The sequence below is a fragment of the Hippocampus bargibanti genome, linkage group LG07 (assembly GCF_051943395.1).
Source record: "Hippocampus bargibanti isolate YZ-2025 linkage group LG07, ASM5194339v1, whole genome shotgun sequence".
In the NCBI taxonomy this organism is placed as follows: Eukaryota; Metazoa; Chordata; class Actinopteri; order Syngnathiformes; family Syngnathidae; genus Hippocampus; species Hippocampus bargibanti.
The window spans coordinates 25044566-25063710 of record NC_142740.1 but is presented as its reverse complement, the minus strand read 5'-3'; the positions used below and the strand labels follow the sequence as shown (position 1 = coordinate 25063710).

The 19145-nt window shown below is 40.4% G+C and overlaps 1 protein-coding gene across 1 annotated transcript in view; it reads right to left on the bottom strand.

Annotated features, from left to right (window-relative positions):
• nek7 (NIMA-related kinase 7) overlaps window positions 1-19145 on the bottom strand; it is a 64883-nt gene that overhangs the window by 17688 nt on the left and 28050 nt on the right. The window contains exons 3-7 of the mRNA XM_089001457.1: window positions 13506-13646; window positions 13044-13106; window positions 7505-7615; window positions 4183-4291; window positions 2895-3002 (exon numbers count right to left, since the gene is read on the bottom strand). Of these exons, the coding sequence (XP_088857583.1) occupies window positions 2895-3002; window positions 4183-4291; window positions 7505-7615; window positions 13044-13106; window positions 13506-13646 (532 nt within the window). The remainder of the gene's footprint in view (window positions 1-2894; window positions 3003-4182; window positions 4292-7504; window positions 7616-13043; window positions 13107-13505; window positions 13647-19145) is intronic.

Below are 19145 nucleotides of genomic sequence, written 5' to 3'. Positions count from 1 at the left end.
AACTTAGCTGCTGGCTTTTATAGAATAAGCATCCATTTTGAGACATATTTGTCGAAATCTTCACATTCATCTCCAATAATCTTCCCAGAGTATTCCAGCTTGTGTTCTGCTATTTCTGAATTTTCTCATTCCACAGTTAACATTGTTCACCCTGCCCTCATTAAAGGTGTTAATTACAGGTGTATCATATTACATATGACTGCCTGATGTCTTTTTTCTTTTAATGGCTACATCACCTTTCTGGTTGCTTTCTTCTTCGTCTCTCCCTTTACTCGCCAAAGTCGACATTGCAGATGATGTTCTGCTCACAAAAGTTGCTCAAGTGTCATATATTATAGCTTTTTCACATATACTTTGCCGTCTAAAGTGGTTAAATTTATTAGACGACCCATCATAAACGGATCATCCGGCGTCATTAAGTGTTTTATAGGCACTCTTTCATTTTCCACCAGATCTCTACCTGACAATTTTGACAGGAAATATGCTATATGGAGGGCTTCTTGTGCACAGAAATATCTGAAGGGATGAGCGAGTACCAATATAATGTCTGGGGTCCATTCCGCCATAAATACTGTATGCTCAATTTGAGTAGTATGATGGCTTTCTCGATTACAGTATTTCAGTATATCAATATGTACTTTACACGTGACTTTCATTTACCAAAAAAGCAGAACGTTGAAACTATTCAGTCAAATTATTAACAAGGTCAAGTGTTCCTGTTGAATGCAGCAAGGCCAACATAGTAGCACTTTTTGTGGGTGTATTCTACAGTGTTCACATGCTGCATTTTTTTGCATTTGTACAGATATATACTGTACCTATATTTTGTTTTAGGAATGGTATTTTTCCTCTGGATGGTTGCATGTCATTGTATTTTATTTTTAGTCCATTTAATCCATCCACTCGTGGGAGTGCTGGAGCCTATCGAGGGCAGTCAGTGAGGTACAACCTAGACTGGTTGAGATAAACGATATTTTAATTAAGTTGAAAAAATTATCTACCAATATTGGCTGGTGTAAAATCCGGTTTTATTTTCAACTGAAATTCTCTAATGTGAAGTGAGTCTTCTGCCATCAACAAATGTTATTTCTTCAATATTATTTGCCATTGGCTTGGTATGTTATGCAGCAAGTGTACTGGTGGTATACTGTACATTAATTGGTATCAAGAGTTGTGGAGTCTGTTATCAGTCTGGGGAAAAATTGAACTTTTCTAAAGTGTTTCTGTCAGAAATATTCGGTCTCTATCAGTTTCAATGATGAACATTGATGCACACATGAATTCTTTGATACTAGCGTTAATAGCTCGATATTTTATGTGTCTATTGTCTGTAAGATGACTTCCAAGTAGCTTAATAAGAATCATTAGGAGTGGTATGGAAAGGGCTGCCTGTCCCCGGTCAGCCTAAAGAGGGTGCTGTGGACTTAACGTTTAATGAGGAATTGCAGGCATTTTCACAGAGATCATGAAAGTCACACTTTTTCCACAGTGTGTGCTGCTGCTGCCAGTGCACAGTGGCCTGGAATAGCATGCTGAGTGTGATAATAACACTTCGACATCGGAAAGTGAGACGGTGTGAATGACGGTAGAATATGTTCAACATATTCCTATCTACTTAATTTAAGATGCCAGGAGGCTGGCAGAAAGGTTTTGGACGGCTACTTTGGACATCTCTGCAGGCCAAAATGTAAACCTCATACATCTCTATCAATTCCAATGTCTTGTTGACAGAAATCTTAATCGTGAACAAAGCACTAACATGGGGAAAAGGGAAATGCTGCTGCCTTGTGAAAAAAAAAAAAACACATTTCCAGAGCCCATGGCCAGCGCTTTATTGGCACCCAAGCATGAAAACCCAAACAAATTCAGGAATGGCACTCTGTCATATTTTTAATTCCTGAATAAATGTGTAAATGGCAGTAAATGAGTTAATAATTATACTGGTTGAATATTTTTGTAGCATTTGAGTTTTTAGTATTTTACAGGATTGGATACAAAATACATCATGTGTCAGCGAAGACGCAGTTATCCAAAACGTAATATTTAATTCATCAATTCATGCAACCTTTCGACACAGCAAATTAACAGTGATGGGTTAAGGCCACAGTGATAAACGGCGGTAAGTGCAGGCAGTTTACAAATTGTTAAGTGTGACATTACCGTTCTAAACACCTGCACACCTTTGAAGAGAGGAAGAAGCGTGCAGGGGTCTTTTTGTGTTGAACTCCATGTCTACTTAAAAGCGGAACAAATGTCTGGGTCTGTTCCTTCAGAAATTAATTATCACTCAAATGTCTCAATCTGGCTTCACTCCAAAAGATTCACAGAACATGGCTCATAGTTCATCCAATATCCAACTCATTATCAAAGACTAACAGAACATGTGGTTCGAACCTGTCAATTTGTCTCCGGTTTAGCGGCCTTTTTCTTGTGTGCACTCTTGAACAAGGCCAACATCCTAATTACTATAGCGGCTCATATCTTCAAAGCAAAATACTGCATCATAAGATTTTATTTCCTACGGCAAACAGTCTTCCACATAATGCTCATAGTAACTTTGATTGTAAAGTTTGCCATCTTGTTTTAACAAAACACAGCCCCTATCTGACCGTGTGTCAAATGCATGTGCTCTGTATCCATCTGTACAGGGGTGAAAGGGCAATGCAACAGGAAGTGATTAAGTGGACTATGAAGCTGTTGGGCACAATTCTGAGTAGGCAGCATGGCTAAATGACACATGGCTCGGCTCTCGCCATGGCTAATGAAACACATCCAACTGCAGGTGATTACTGCGGGGTTGCCTCGTGCAAAGGTATGTATCTATATGCATTTCGCACTAACAGAAGAGTGTATTTCTTTTATTTCCAAGGATTTATAAGACACATGCAAATTACCTAAAGAGTGAGCAGCCGTGGTTTTGGAGCTGAAGAACCGTCCCAGTCCCAGATCTCCTAGCTTCACTACTCCTGTAGCTGTGATGAATACATTGGCTGGTTTTATATCTGAAGAAGAAAGGAGTTAGTTAGATACTTAGCTGATGCTCTAACAAATTCTGGTCAGTTTGTTGCTATTAAATTGAAATTCCTGGTATGTCAATGTGATATTCTACAATGATATGAAGCCAGCCTGTTGCATTTGAGAAACTGTATGTACCATTTATTTTTGCTTTAGTCACATTAGTCAGACAAGTCATTGTCATGTTTTTGGAATAATGTTGGAGACATGATGATGCATATCAGCCTTTGAAATTTATTAACTTGGTCCAGTGTAGTTCTTAAGTGGCTTTCCACAGAACTGCTCTCTGTAAAGAGGTCTTTAAAACCCAGAGCTCTCAATTCATTCGTGTCCCAAAGACAGACTAACGGAAGTCTCTCACACTAATAGCCGTGTGTGTGTGTGTGTGTGTGTGTGTGTGCGAGTGTGTGTGTGTGTGCACACTTCCGACGACTTAATTTTACTGGGTGCTATTGAACACACATGGTTCCATGAACACTATATTCTTTGACCAATAGAAATAGAGAACAACTACCGAAGAAGAAACAGATCAAATCGGGGTTTTACCCACCTTTTTCCTTGTGGATAGATACACTATGACATGTTTTTGTTTTGTTTGTTTATTTCTTTATTTGAAATGGAGGACATTATAGCATACTATTGCAGCACAGGTGAGTATGGACCACAAAATGCTTGAACGATGCTTGAAAATAAAAGTGGCCCCAGCAGACAAGCCATGAGCTCATCATTCTCCGATGGTCGTTTTAATAACCGAACGCCGTAACATGATGTTTACCATATCTTTGTTGGAACTCTTATTTTAAAGTCTGTTTTCCTGGAAAAGAAAGTGAGTCCGCTGAGTACCGTCTCTGCTCAAACTTGAGCCAGGAAAACAATGATCACTAACAGCAACAGGGCATTAGAAATATGAATTCAAAAATGCATATCATCAGACATATTTTTGCGCGCGCGCGCGCGCACACACACACACACACACACACACAAGTGCACACACACACACACACACACACACAAACACGCGCGCACACACACACACAAATATATGTAATATATATTTTTGAAGGAGGCCTTTAATGTTGGGCGGCGGAGGTATAAACCTGAAATGAAATGACTGTCTAATAAATTTGTGTAGGACTGTACATGGGAGTGTTTTTCATCAATGGGTACCTCTGTGCATGACCCTCCGGGAGTGCATATGCTCAAGTGCGCTGCAAAGCTGGACAAAGTACTTCCACACAGTTCTTTCGGGGATAAGCCTTCTCTGCTTCTTAAAGTGCTGTGAAAGAAACACACACACACACACGTTCATGCACACACAGAGCAAATCATTACTTTAAGTGAAAACATTGCAAATTTCCCCATTGTGGAAGTATTAACTCATTCACTGCCATTCACAAATTTATTCGGGAATTGAAAATATGAAATAGAGCGCCATTCCCGAATATGTTCGGGTTTTGTTTTTTCTTGTTTGGGTGCCGATTAAAGCGCTGGCCATGGCCTCTGGCAATGTTTTTTCCTTTCACAAAGGGGCAGCATTTCCCTTTTTTCATGTTAGCGCTTTGTTCCAGCTTCAGCTGTTGTTAAAGCGCTATATAAACCAATATGTATGTATTGCATTGTCTTTTGGACAGCTGACAAAAGAAGAGAGTTCAATGTTTCTTACGCTGCATTGATTGTTTATGCAGTCCTAAAACTAAATATTCAGTGGCTCCAGGAATTCTAGTGACAATGACAAAAACCTTGGGAGTGGACGCATTTTTGCACATCTGACAGTGAATGAGTTAAAGGATTTCTGATGCCGATTCATTCACTACAAGATTTTAACAACTGCATAAAAAGTTGTGCCCTGCATTACTGTTTTCAATATTGGCCCGTAGTGCATATGCCTATCCCTTCTCTGTTTAATCGGACCCAGATCGATTTCCTCTTATTCGGTCCCGTTCCTCAGTCTCTTCTCATGTTCTCCATGGCCTTCAATCAAAAGCACATGCGCTCTCAATAACAAAGACAGGAAATGTGTGTGTGTGGTACCTTCCAAAACTACCCCATCTGGCATTTAGTTCTTTTGTGAAGCTTTCAGTGGCACATTGTAACAGTTGTTATTGCTGTTTTTTTGTTTGTTGTTCAGTTTATTTTGGAGGGTAGAACTGATCCGAGTCATCCAGCATGTGGTCACTTATTAAAAAGTTAAATAGCATAGACAAAGCTTCAGCTAACAACTATTGGGCAAACCAACCACGAGCTAACATAACAAAATTGTGATTTCCTTTTTAGTGCCCTGCTATTTGTATACAAGCTGCAGTCACACAGTACCAGTAGCTTAGAAAAACATTTGGTGCAGCTGTATCAACGAAATAATAACAATAACAACAACAATACTAATATTCGCTAAAGATGTCATCATCTGTAATAGAGTAACTGCACCATTCTACATTGCTGACCTTATACATTCGAATCCGCTTGTTGAATTTATGAGTCACATTTTCTATGCCAGTTCCACTAAAAACATAGTACAGATGCTCTCCTACTTACGAACAATTTATGTTATGAACAACAGTACTTACGAACATTTTTGTAGTAACATATGTAGTATTCTCTCCAGTTGTACATGTACATATATGAATAGAGCATATATTTTATTAAATGTTTATTTTTCAGTACAAACATATACAGGTTACTTATACAAGCCTTAAACATACTTATATAAACCTGAAACTTACTTATATAAGACTTAAACATACGTTCATTACAAAATATAGCACTGTAGCAACTTACGAACAAATTCACCTGAAGAGCAACCGTTCGAAACGTATGTTGTTTGTAAGTTGGGAAGTGTCTGTATTCATGCAACTAGTGCAGCGAATACCATCTTGTGCACAAAAACAAGAGTGGAAAGACAAACTGCTCCACAAAAAAAAAAAAAAAAAAAAAAAAAAACGGAAACGCTCAGTGAAACTATACTTGGGGTTTGAAAGCTTCCAGGCTCTTTTGGGCCCACAAAAATACAATGTTTATTTATTTGTCCACCTAAATAAATGAGTTTGAACAATTTCATCTTTTTAATATTAAATTGGCCATTTGCTTTGCTCCAAGTGGGTCTCTTTCCCTCTTAATTTGATCACGAAAACAGACTTCCTGTGACTGGTTAGTTATCGATATGTGGTTATCATGCATCCAACATTTCTTAGTTGTGTTGGCTCCACATGGCAAATATGAAAAGAAAAACAGGAAAAAAATGGAGCCCTCCTTCAATTTCTCAGATGCTTTGGCCATGTCCACCGTATGTGACGAAAATACGGCAGTGACTCAATGCTGCCTTTCGAAGACCAAAGTAGCATGACAGGTTTGGTTTGGTTTCATTTGCTTGTTTCACACGTTAGTCATTTTCATGTATGACATTTAAAATGCAATTAGTTGAAATAGCATCAACAACACAAAAGATAAATGCAAAGACATTTTGGTGAAGTCGATGGGTGAACAGCCACATTGAACAAAGAAAGAAAAAAAGAAGAGGATAATAGCGGTAGATGGATAGAAGAAAGGATAGACCTTGGCCTATATCCTAATAAAGCCCCACTAAGAAGCCATTCTTCCCTTGCCCTCTATTTCCATATCAGAGAATTGTTTGATGTCAATGGGGAAGCACAGAGATGCCCACCGCCAACTCCTTTCACGGCAAATACCGCACATGCAATATTCTGTCAGTGCATGCAAATTAAGCCGTTTGATTTTATTTAGATTTTGAAATGACCAAAATAAGATCAATGGAATATTAGAATGGAATAAAACGGAAATTGAAAGAAATAATGAAGCCAATAGTAAAATACATGCATTTGGCCTTATTCTCTTCATACTGTAACTGTATGTTTACATAATCGATGCTCACTAATGCATGCCTTCGCATTGGGAATAACTATGCTACTGTTAGCTAAAAAAAAACAGTGATTTCTTTCCTTGCATTGGTGAAAAGGTAAAAAGGAGAAGAAAAAAAATGCTTGTGTCGCATGATTATGACATCCAAACATACAAGCACAAACGCAATAGCTCTGTATTTGACTCAGCGCAGTTTCTTTGAAGCCATTATAAACTACCCAAACAATACAGAGAGGCAGAGACATGAGTGTGTTTGCGTGTTTTACTTTTGTTTTTTTGTTCATTCAGTTGTTTATTCAGTTGAATGTTCTATTATTGTTCTATTTGTGGAGCCCTTTATTAGCTAAAACTGTGTTGAAATCAATCCATTTGATCCATTCATCCAGACGATATATATATATATATATAAAACAAACTTTTCGACTTGCGAACGTTAAATTCGCGAGAATTAAATCTCCCAAACTTCCAATCATTTTGAAGGGGAGTTTATGATTTAATAAGTACGAATCTGGATTTGATCATGTTTTTTTTGTATCTTCGTGTCAATGATATTCAAGAATATTCTGCATTCATACAAACTGTTCTTTAATGTTGTGACTTCTGCTGGGTCACTTACCTTGATCATCCGCGAGAGGTCTCCGGCATCAGCTAACTCCAGTACTATGTTTAGCTCATTGTCCTCAATAAAAGATGCATGATACTTTATCACATTTGGATGGTTCAGTTGCTGTGGGAAAGAGGGAAGTGACACATCAGAGAAGTGAATAAAAGTCAGATATCTTGGCCAAACAGGTGTGTGCGTGTGTGTTGGGGAATATAAAGACCTTCCCCTCCATTTATTTATGATCTAAAGTGACTGAGGGAACATGCACGAGATTACCAATAAATGAATCGTACTGTGTTTGGCATCAAGTCTAGCAACATTTTCCATTCGTCAGAGCATCACATGACTATTTCGTATTCATTAGTATTTGCCTACTTCCAAATTCATAGGTTTTGAGTTGGTCGGGCAGCGTCAAAATATCATGTTTTGATTCTATAGGGAGTAAATTCATAAGAGATCCGCAATGGACAACAATCCAAGAAGCACACAGTCCAACTTCTTTGCATTCACAGGTACTGGCATCGTTCAATCAAACTCAAAAGTTGTTGTTCTCACTTGAAGTCACATTCTCCCGTCCCAACCCCATCTTCAACTGGCATTGGAGACAAAACTTCACATGGGTTTTCCCTGTCCACCAGTCTTCTCCTCACACTCCTCATTTGGCTTTTGAAAATAATCTGGGCACAACCACTTCATTTTTGGAAACTGGTATCTGAAGGGTAGCGAGCGGCTATTTTCTGGCTGGGAGATGTTTTGAACTGTCCCCTTTAGAACTTCAAACCCACCCGAAGAGGCTTACAGAGAGCGCTGTGTGACTGATATTGCTAAGTTCCAGAATTCTTTACTATTTGTACTGTATAAGTACTGTATAATTCAATTAGTATTATTTTTTTTTTTTTTTTGCTCTTGTTTGTCACTGGTATTTCTTTTGCGCAAATGCATATTAACCAAATAATCAGGCATTGGCTGTACCTCAAAGCCCCCCTGAATTGTAATTTTTTAGAACTAGATATTTATATGCCTTCTACATTGTGGGAACAATCCGCAGAAGGACCTTGGCCTGCATGCCGTCCTGAGGTAAGGAACGCAGGGGAAAGTATCGGATAATTACCGCATTTTCCGGTGCATAAGGCGCACCCAGTGGTCTTGATTTTCTTCCAAATGGGTCATTTGCTCCTTATACGCAGGTGTGCCTTATATGTTACATAGTTATGTATATTTTGTATTTCTTTTTGTTACAGATGCATTTATACTTGAAAAAAGATTGGAAGGAAGACATCTTTCTATATGTGAAGTCATATTGAGCCACAAGAGATCTCATAACTACTGTCAGCAGCCACGACTACATTTCCCTTTGTAGAAGAACTTGTATATAAGCCCAGCCTCTACTGTGGCGCCTTATTATGTGGTGTGCCTTATATTTGGAAACATTTGATATATGTATAGTAGACTATATTTGGATTTTTCTTTTCATTCATTAAAGGTGCACCTTATAGTCCGGTGCGTCCTATGTGGAAAAAGTTTGGAAATACAGCATTCATTGGAGGTTCGCCTTATACACTGGAAAATGCGGTAAATAAAAAGTGAAGAACGCCTGAAGTAAAACTTGCAATCATTTTAATTTAATCAGAAAGAAAAAGAGTTGAATAAATACAGTTTTGTAATCCAGAATTTTCTACATGTGGACCTAACGAAACGGTTTTGTTCTCTAGTGTGACAAAGCCGGGTGACTTGTCACAACAACCTCTCTAAACGCGATGACAACAACTCGTGCGAAACACGCACACACACGCACGCACACACGCACGCACGCACACACACACACACACACACACACACACGCTCCTGACAGGCTGACAGTCAGAAAAAAAGGCAGGCTTATCTCAGGCACTCAGGCTGCAATCCCTTCCTGCTGCTTCGTCAATAAAGCAAGAATAACATATCCCGTCGTAAACAAAGTGCATCCACCCATTTCAAGAAAAGGGAGGACGGATAGTGATGGTGCCATGAGGTGCCACAAGGGACACGATTAATTTCAAGTATTGATCGTGTCAAACATGGAAAAAGGAATTAAACTGGGAGAGCGGCGAAAAGGGAAGTGAACACAGTTAAAGAAGATAGATTTCGTGAGAAGGGAATTACAGATGCTCCCCACCTTAAGAGTGGTCGTTCATAAGATGAATTCGCTCGCAAGTTGCTTCAGTACTATATTTTGTATGAAATCTATGTCAAAGTCAAACACTGAATAGGGAAGTATAAAACACAGACGCAAAATGAATTCACACCTACTGTAGTACGACAACATATATCCTTGGGTCTTCAGTAAGCCATTACTGAAGCTGCTGCCATGTAATTACTAAATTACGTGCCAGCAGTCATTACTTTTTGTTATGCATCGCCTCCTACAGGAGCGTCAAATGTGAAGAGGGATTTCCTCCCTGCCCACATACTCTATCTACACAGACAATTGTAAGCAAGCTCGGCGGATCGGGGCCTGAACGCGTTAGCAACACTTCAGCATTGCCGGGCGCTGATTGGTCAGCCTTGGTGTCCGTCGTGTAAACATCCAGTGTGCGTGCATGCGCGTGAAGCACAGTACGCAGCCAATCGCAAGCGGGCTCGGACGGAAAAAGACGCGCAAAATAAAATGTAAAATACAGCATCTCTGTCCGAACATTTTTCGACATACAGTAGCCACAAAAATCTTCCTATGTACAGTTATTCGTAACTCGAAATCAGCATTGTTGGATAAAGGACGATATGGGGGCGTTGGGGGGGGGGGGGGGGGGATACAAGTAGACAGAGCAGTGTGACACACGTCCTCCACGTGCCTTAGCTTTCTACGTTGTGATTAAAGAAATGTTCATGCTCTGAATGACACAGACAAGGGGAAGGAGGGCTCTGGACAGTACACTGCACTCCCCACCCATCCCTGCATCCCTCCCTGATCCTCCTCACGTGTCCTCCCTTGTATCCCCCCATGTCTCCATCTCCCCCCCCCCCTCCTCTCACTTGCCAGATGTATATTTGGCTCAGCATGTCAGTTCTACATGTCTTCACATTGTAGCACACCCAGAGACCGATGACAAGGCCACCCAACCCATTCATTCCTCTGCCATAAGTGCAACCTCAGGCAAAAGATAAGGAGGACTGTGGAGATATCCACATGCAGATGTTGATGCTAATGACGGATGGAATCCCAGTTGAAGGAAATACCACGTTGAGGTTTGCACGATGATATGATTAATTACACACACGGCCTGTGACCCACCAGGGTATGTAATTACTTAATGATGTAAAACCATGCGTGCCATATAATGTGTGAGTGAATGACATGGCTGAAAGACGAAACTGATGTCTCATGAGGCCATCTGACAATATAAAATTATCTAACAATGACTTACGTTGGGAACCAATGGAATAGCTTTGTCATGTAGATGGTGCTAATGTTTTACATGGCAGTGGATCAGGGATAGGGACTGACCCAACCCTTGAATTGCGAAAATTCACATATAATTGAAATGCATTGGTGAAGGGCGGATTAAATATATATAATTTATAACCACCAAAAATAAAAAAAATGTTAATTAAATGAGTGTTTTCTGTGTAAATGTGTCACCCGCCCGCAGGAAAAAAATATGTTCTTATCCTGTGATTGGAAAGTGTCCTTGATAGTTTTGAAAGGAGTTTATAAATGAATTGTACTATTATTATTATTATTATTATTATGTTACAAAAATACATTCAAAACAACAAATATATTTCACAGCTAATCCACAGGTGCAAACCGTGAGTATCAGGGGACAAAATGTATTTGAATGGGACGAATTTTAAAACATTCTGTAAGTGTCGTTTTAGACCTTTTAGCAAATTTAATACAAATGTAAACTAAGTGGAAATGTAAGTTAATGTTTGATATTTCAAAAGCTTCATATGTCATGGATATTTGCCTTGTCAGTGAACACATGCTGCCTAATCACATTTGCGTAGCGCGCACACACACGCACACGCACAGATAATTAGCATCTTTAATTGTTGATATCATTATTGCTCTGAATATAATCTATCTAGACATGATTGCAATTGACAAACGGGAGCATGCATATGTGGAACTGCATGCATGATTAAACTTGAGATATGTTAGAGAGCTGGACACTCAATATGGACAAAAGTGTGAGTGAATGAAAAGTGGGACTGTCCAGTTGAAACTTGTAAGCCGCAAGAGGACAAGGCAGATGAATTAGCAGATGCAAATACAGAAAGACAGACAAACAAATAGGCAGAGCAATGAAAGGCAGTGACTAAGAACAATGTGTATGCCTCCTTGTGAGTGTGTCCAGGCATGCGTGCATGCAACCACACACAAGTATATGTGTCATTCCAGTCGGTCCATGCCACTGTGTCTCTCATTATTCTGATTTGGCTGTGTCTCCTGTTGGCTTGTCTAGAATGGGGGATAAGGCAAAATGGCTGTCTCTCTCACACTCAGCCTTTTATTACAAAGTGTGCAGTCAAGGGCCAGGCAGAACTTCCCGTGTTCACTCGAATGAGCTCAGAGAGAGAGGGAAAAAAACAAAAACCTCAAGGCTGAAGGTGATCCACCATGAGGAAATGAAAGGGATCTATGCGAGACGTATGGATTGGTGTTGAGGGCAAAAAAGGAGGAAATGCTACATGTGAAAGACAGCGGACAGAGGAGTCAGAGAGATTGAAATTAGCACAATATAAAGAAAAAGAAGATCGTAGTCACCTGTCAAAGACTGACATTGAACCCTGCCATAACCACTTGTAGGAGGTCAGAGATACAGACTGAGGTTAATCCTGATGTCTTGTGGCATTAAGTCACAGAAGGGCTGCTCAGTTTACATATCTCTACAATGCGGTGTCTGCATCTGCGTATCCTTGTCTTTGATCGACCCCTGAAGCTACACCGGAGTGCTTAGAGTGGCACAAACTAATCGAATTAGTTTCCTTCGTTTCTTGAACGTATATGTGAGAAAGCATACAAGCATAAACAGCCTGCAGTGATCATACATGGAAGATGAGCACAGATCTGCGGGAAAACATAATCTGGAAACATACGTTAGGAAGGAAGAGGAAAAAATATATATTTTTTTTAAATTACAAATATTTCAAAACAATCTGGCAGACATTTAATGAGAGTTTGATGAATACCACCACTTCATGGAAACAAAAAGCCCACCAAAGTCAAAGAAACATGTCATAATATGTTGGTGACATGTATGTTCCATTTGAGGCAATAATATAAAATAATCTGAGTGACCATTAATGATGAGTCTCCAAACATGAAGTCCTTGACTGAAGACTCACTCAAAGACTTCAGATTATTAGTATTTATCAGTCAGGCCCAGACTCTCACATTCATCCTTCGTGCTGTATGAATATACACACCCAAAGAAGAAATCGACAAATGGAGCCATGAGCACCTCACACATTCATCCAAGATGCCTTGTCCAGATGAATTGTTTTCTTGTGGTGCAAGGACCCTGCTATGCCAATAAAAATTGCTGCAAAATGCACGGTTTCTTACCTTAAGGAGATCTATCTCTTTGATGCAATCCTGCCGAGCTTTGGCATCCATCAAGTCAAATATCTATTCGGGTATCAAGAAAAAAATTGGACATATATGCACATTATGGAACGTTCAACAAATATAAGATAAGGAGAGTTCTGCAGAAATAAAAAAAAGTAAATACAGTAAAGTCTCGTTATATCGATATCGGTTATATCGATAGTACCGCTTATTACGATACTATTTCTATGAACGCAAGGAGAAAATTACATGCGCGCAGGGTCGGATATATCGATAGTCCCGGTTATATCGATATTTTTTCGGACTCCCGAGAATATCGATATAACGAGACTTTACTGTAACAATACAAACACGAGGAAACAGTTACTGTTGCCCGGAACTAACTGAATTAGTTGGTCGCGCAGGTGCTATCAATACAAAAGTTAATATACAGACTTGTAAATGGTAATGGATTCTTACCTGGACTTTCTTCAGGGCCACAGATGTGTTGTCTAGTAGATACCTAGCCCGGTAAACCTCACTGAATTGTCCTCGGCCTATTTTCTTCTCAATCTGGAAGTTAGCAAGCGAGTTGTGACCCATGTCTGGCTGCAAAGGTTTCTGGGAAAACAGAATAAATGTATGAACGACTCTTCACATACATCTGAAGTTGTGAGATTCTAGATTAGGGTTTTTTTCACCTGGGTTTGATTGAACCCTAGTGGGCTGGTGAATCAGTCTCAGAGGTTTGACAGAGCCTCTGGCATGGATATACCGTTTCAATATGTTAATTATTTATGTGGAAGGGAAAAACATTGCCAGAGGCCATTGCCAGAGCCCATGGGCAATGCTTTACCGGCACCCAATCAAGAAAAAAACAAAACCGAAGATATTTGGGAATGGTGCTTGTCGTATTTTCAATTCCCTAATACATTTGTGGATGGCAGTGAATTAGTTAAATATACTGTTAGGGCAATTCGCTATACAAATACAATCTTAACATCTTTTCTATTTCCTGACACCTCATTTTATTTTCTCGGACTTCCTGTCATCATGTCACATTCTGTCCCTCTTTACATCGTTTTATTTTCTCGGACTTCATGTCATGACATCACATCCTGTGAGTCTTTATGAAAGCTCTCCCAACCAGTACTCCCTCTCTCCTCTTTTGGCTCTTCTCCTCTGCCTGCCCCTCGGGGTAGGCACTTACATATAGTGCCGTCCCAAAGATTCTTTTTGTTTCTTTCTTTTAATTCCTGCTTCATTAATAATGACCCTAACATATGCATCGGACATTAATTAGACCGCAACCCAAGATGTGGTTTATGTCAGGTTCCCTGTGTTGACAGGATTGGTAATTACGAACACTTGGTAGACAAGCAAGGCAAAAATAACAGAACACACATTTATTGTACTTTTCAGACCATCGGATTTTAAGTGCAATATCGATGAACAGGTTTATTTCCATACATTCTCATACATTGCACATTGGACTATATGTCATTAATTATTTCAGGACGACGTAATGAAACGAGTGCAGAAAGAGCCGAGCTTTTAGAGCCATGGATCTTTCTTCAGGGTAAGAAAAGTAGCCACCAGGAAAACTCATTTTGTCAGGAATTAGATCATCATTGTACCAAATGTAATGTATTGTTGGATTGGATTGGATAGGATTTGCCTTTATTAGTCTCGCAGTGGATACATTTACATTTGTTGTCCTATTGAAAAAAATGTGTCTATTTTTGTGATTTTTTTAACAATGTTTATACGAATGGGATGTCCAAAATGTGTAAACACGTGTTTTATTTCTGGTTCATGCCGTCCGGTCATTATTATCAGCTTTCATGGCAGTCACAAAAGTAGGTTTAAAGTGCAGAGAAAAGCATTTCATTATTTCCATTTAGTGATGGAGGAAACCTGTACATGTCAGGTGATGGGTCCAATGAGCCCCTCTGAACTGTTTGCTATTTCTGTGTGGCTCTGCCTCCATATGTCTGCAAGTCACTCTGACAGCTACCATACAGGCCACCGCAATAGATTATTCAACATGATGACACCTCAATGCCAGCGCCAGCACAGTGCCTCACTGACAAACATAAGCAGATATTTTGATGTTACATGTTGAATTTTGCTGATGGAGGTTTGTTTTCCAGGGAAAAAAATGGGAAAAATGGAAATAGTGCTGTATACTGTTACACATTGTAAAAACAATTAGGGTGGCTCAGTAGGGGGGGGGAAGAGAGAGAGAGAGAGAGAGAGAGAGAGAGAGAGAGAGAGAGAGAGAGAGAGAGAGAGAGAGAGAGAGAGAGAGAGAGAGAGAGAGAGAGAGAGAGAGAGAGAGAGAGAGAGAGAGAGAGAGAGAGAGAGAGAGAGAGGGCATAGCTTTCATTCGCTGCGTGGTAGCTTGACAAATGTTAGCATGAGCCTCCAAAGCGCTGTGACAACTGCCTGCTGAGAGCACAGTCTTGCTAATGTGTCCTGGCATGCCAGGCCAGTAATCACACATTTACATATGCAATGACCTACATTTGCATGTCAGATCGCACACTGTCCGGCATGATTAATAGTGGGCACCTCCCCGTGTGGAGTCGCCTTGGGTGGCAGCAGAGGCCGTGCGAGGGCGGAGGAGAGGGCTGGAGGGAGGGCGTCTTTTTTGGCAGCCGAGGGGCCAGGCTGCCAGGCAGGATTATATCAGAAAGCAGCCCCGGCATTAGACACTTCATTAGAGCTAATCTGTTTAACAGTGGGCAGTGTATGTAAACTTCACAGGCCATTTGCGACACCTCTTCGCCCCCTGGCCTGGCCTTCAAAGGGCAGCCAAGCCGCAGCTGATTGACAGGCCGTCTCATCTGCCGCACATGGGTGTCACACAATCAAGGGCTCCCAGATGAAATGCGGGCCTGACAGACACACACTCACACATAAGGAGATGTCACAGAGGAATGACCACGAATGACGCTGGGCTGACTGAAGAGAACAGGATGAGCAGGGGTCATAAAGAAGGTAAAGCAGTGCCAGTGCACAAACAAAATTTCCATTTACGGATTGAAAAAAGTCAGTCAAGTGATGACCAAAGTCTCTTTCTCAGAATTTCCTGTTGTACCATTTGATCTGCACTAATGTGATCCTGACTGGTGATGGGGATATGGTACTTGGGAAGGATATTAAGTGGCAGCTGTGCAAGGCATAATGGGTAGTATTTGTGAGGGACAGTAAAGCATGGGGAAAAAAACTGACATATAATTGCCATGAGCATCTCATATGAAGATGGAGGGAGGAATGGTGGGGGGGGGGGGGGAGAAAGAGAGAAAAAACTCAGACGAAGTGTGATACAGGCTGACCAATAATGACGCCATTTCCAAACACAGCTGACAAGACACATGGAGGGTTGACGGGGCAGGGCGAGAGACGAGGGAAGCGATCGAGGGGAGACAAGCAGCAGAGGAGGAGTGGGCTTGATGTGACAGCTCGGCAGTGCCAACAGCTGCCACAGAAAGGCCAACAGCAGCAGAGAGGACAGACAGGCGGACATTGACACCTCAGCACCATGCTGGATAATTTTGAAAGTACACTGGCCCAATGCCCAGGTGAAGGGAAGAAAATAAAAACCTTCAAGTTGTCGGTGCGGGTGTGAATCAATTGAAACAAGTCTCAGAATCTTTGCAAAATTTCCAGTTGGGAGGATGAAGGGGAACAAGCTCTTGGTAAAAAAAAAAAAAACATGGCCAATCACATCAGTTTGATCAGGTACAAAATTGTACGGTATTTAATTTTACAGACGTTCCCTAACTTACGGACATACATTCCGAACGGTCGTTTGTAAGGTGAATTCGTAAGTTGTTTCAGTGCTATATTTCGAATGGAATTAAATTCCATTTAAAGGCTTGTATAAGTAACCTGTATTGGTTTCTACTGAAAAATAAACACTTAATAAAATATATGCTCTATAAAGATATGTACAACTGGAGAGAATACTACATATGTTACGACAAAAATGTTCGTAACTCGAATGTTCGTAAGTGAGTGTCTGTATTCGGGGATTTCATTTTCTTGTGCCATATACCATTGAGGCCCCCGTCAAAACATGAGCTAGACACCCCTGCTTTGCATTTTGCATTTAATGAAAGTTTTCATTGATGAAATCAGTCGAAGTTTCACCAATGGATCCATTAATGCCTCGTATCTCGTGTTAAACCACAATTATATTATAGTTTACTTATTCCGCAAGGTAGGTGTTTTACGTGTTTGGTCATTGCTGTAAACATTAGACGAAATTAAATCATAACCTCCCTAAGACATTATTCACATGAGTATAGAATCATTGAAGTGTTTTCTGTCGTTAGATTAACGTGCATGTCTTCCACAAAGAGACAGTGAGGACAACAAGAAGAGACAGTGACTGGCAGGCACAAGGGCTCACACCCACTCTCACCCATCAAGAGCCCCCTTGAGCACCATGCAATATTCATCCTAAACAAGTGAGCCAACCAGGCAGCCAAAACACCAGGATTCAGCCCAAAGGTGCTTCTCGTTCGCCGCTCAACCCGTCTCACGCTTACAGACAGACCAACATCTGTCAAACTCTGCAGCCACGATCACAATCACAATGGAATAGGGGTGTGGTGGTGGGGATGGGGGTCGCTCCTCAAACTCGTTACTCACATGAAGAGCAAATGTACCATTAAAAATGCACATCTTACCGGCTCATTCCGTTTACCTTATGCATATGCATCACACCTGCAGGACACAGAAAAACCACTATATGTTGCAAGCGATGCAGAATGTCCTTCATTGCATATACATGTTTTTAATCCGGACCCAACCTCCCCGAGCCCCAAGTTTATTGAACGTTGGAAAAGCGCAAACAGATATGTGACTTGTTGAAATGCATCCATCTGGAGGCAGGTTACACTGAATTTTAAAGGACAACCGACATCACATTTTTGTTTCCTAACTGACATCAGAAAAACGTTTTATAGCATCTAAAATACCCGAAACACGCAGTATGATATTTTTATACAAATGCAAAATACCAATAAAAATGAAAAAAGTGTCCAAAATCTGCTAAAAAATTGAGCTGCGAATTGGGCATTTTCAGAAAGTCCCGCCCCCAGTTCGTGACGTCACGCCAAGACGTCTTGCATTGCTGGAGAATCAGAACAATGGCTTCAGATTCAGAGAATATGCTTTCTTGTTACACATCCAATTATGAATATGATTCAAATAGTTCTGAAGAGGAAAGCAAACATGTTTGCAATTGATTAAAGAATTTATTCCGTGCCATTTTGAGACAACATTGGGGGGAAATGTATCACCAAAAAAAGAGGCAGAAAATGGCGACCAACCTCCTGTGAGGAATTAATCAGCCCGTTTCCAAAGGCTGATAAATTCCTTGTATGGAGCTTGGTCACCCTCTTCTGGCTCTTTTTGGTGCAACACAACGTTTTCAGACCAAACAAGCACAGCAAAATGCATTGACGTGATGGAAGGACTGCTATAATGTGTCCTTTTTTTGGTGAGGGGCGTTCCTTCTGTGACGTCACATAGGGACTCGTCCCCAACTCAAAAACAAGACTTCCGGAATATTCAGCGCGAGTCTTAAAACGTAAAATGTAGCTATATGCGGTGGAATCTTTGTAAAATACGCTCAGTAGAAGTCATTTTACAAATAATGGACACAACTTGTCCGGAGACATCGGTTGTCCTTTAATTGACTATCTTTAACTTTAAGTCCCGCCAAATATGAAATCAGTTCAGAAGGCAACATTGAAAATAGAGAAAGATTAGCACAAAGCGCAGGACTGGAATTACCACCAGCGAAAAAGACCAGAAATAGCTTGAAAACCAGTGTGTGCAAATCATTAAGCCTGGAAAAAGAATACATAATCAACATCTGGGAGATCCGCTGATGATCTGGTGTTTGTGTGTATGGGGGGTTGCCTAAAGTCGAATTAATCATTAGAGCTTTTATTCGAGTTTCTTATGCGGGCAACCCAATTATCCTTAATTTTGCAATTAAAAATTTAGAATAAATTGACTCCCTTGGCAATCCCAGCATTAACGTTGCAATGTCCTTACATACACAAGGAAAACAACAACCAGGGCCTATTTTTAGTGTTG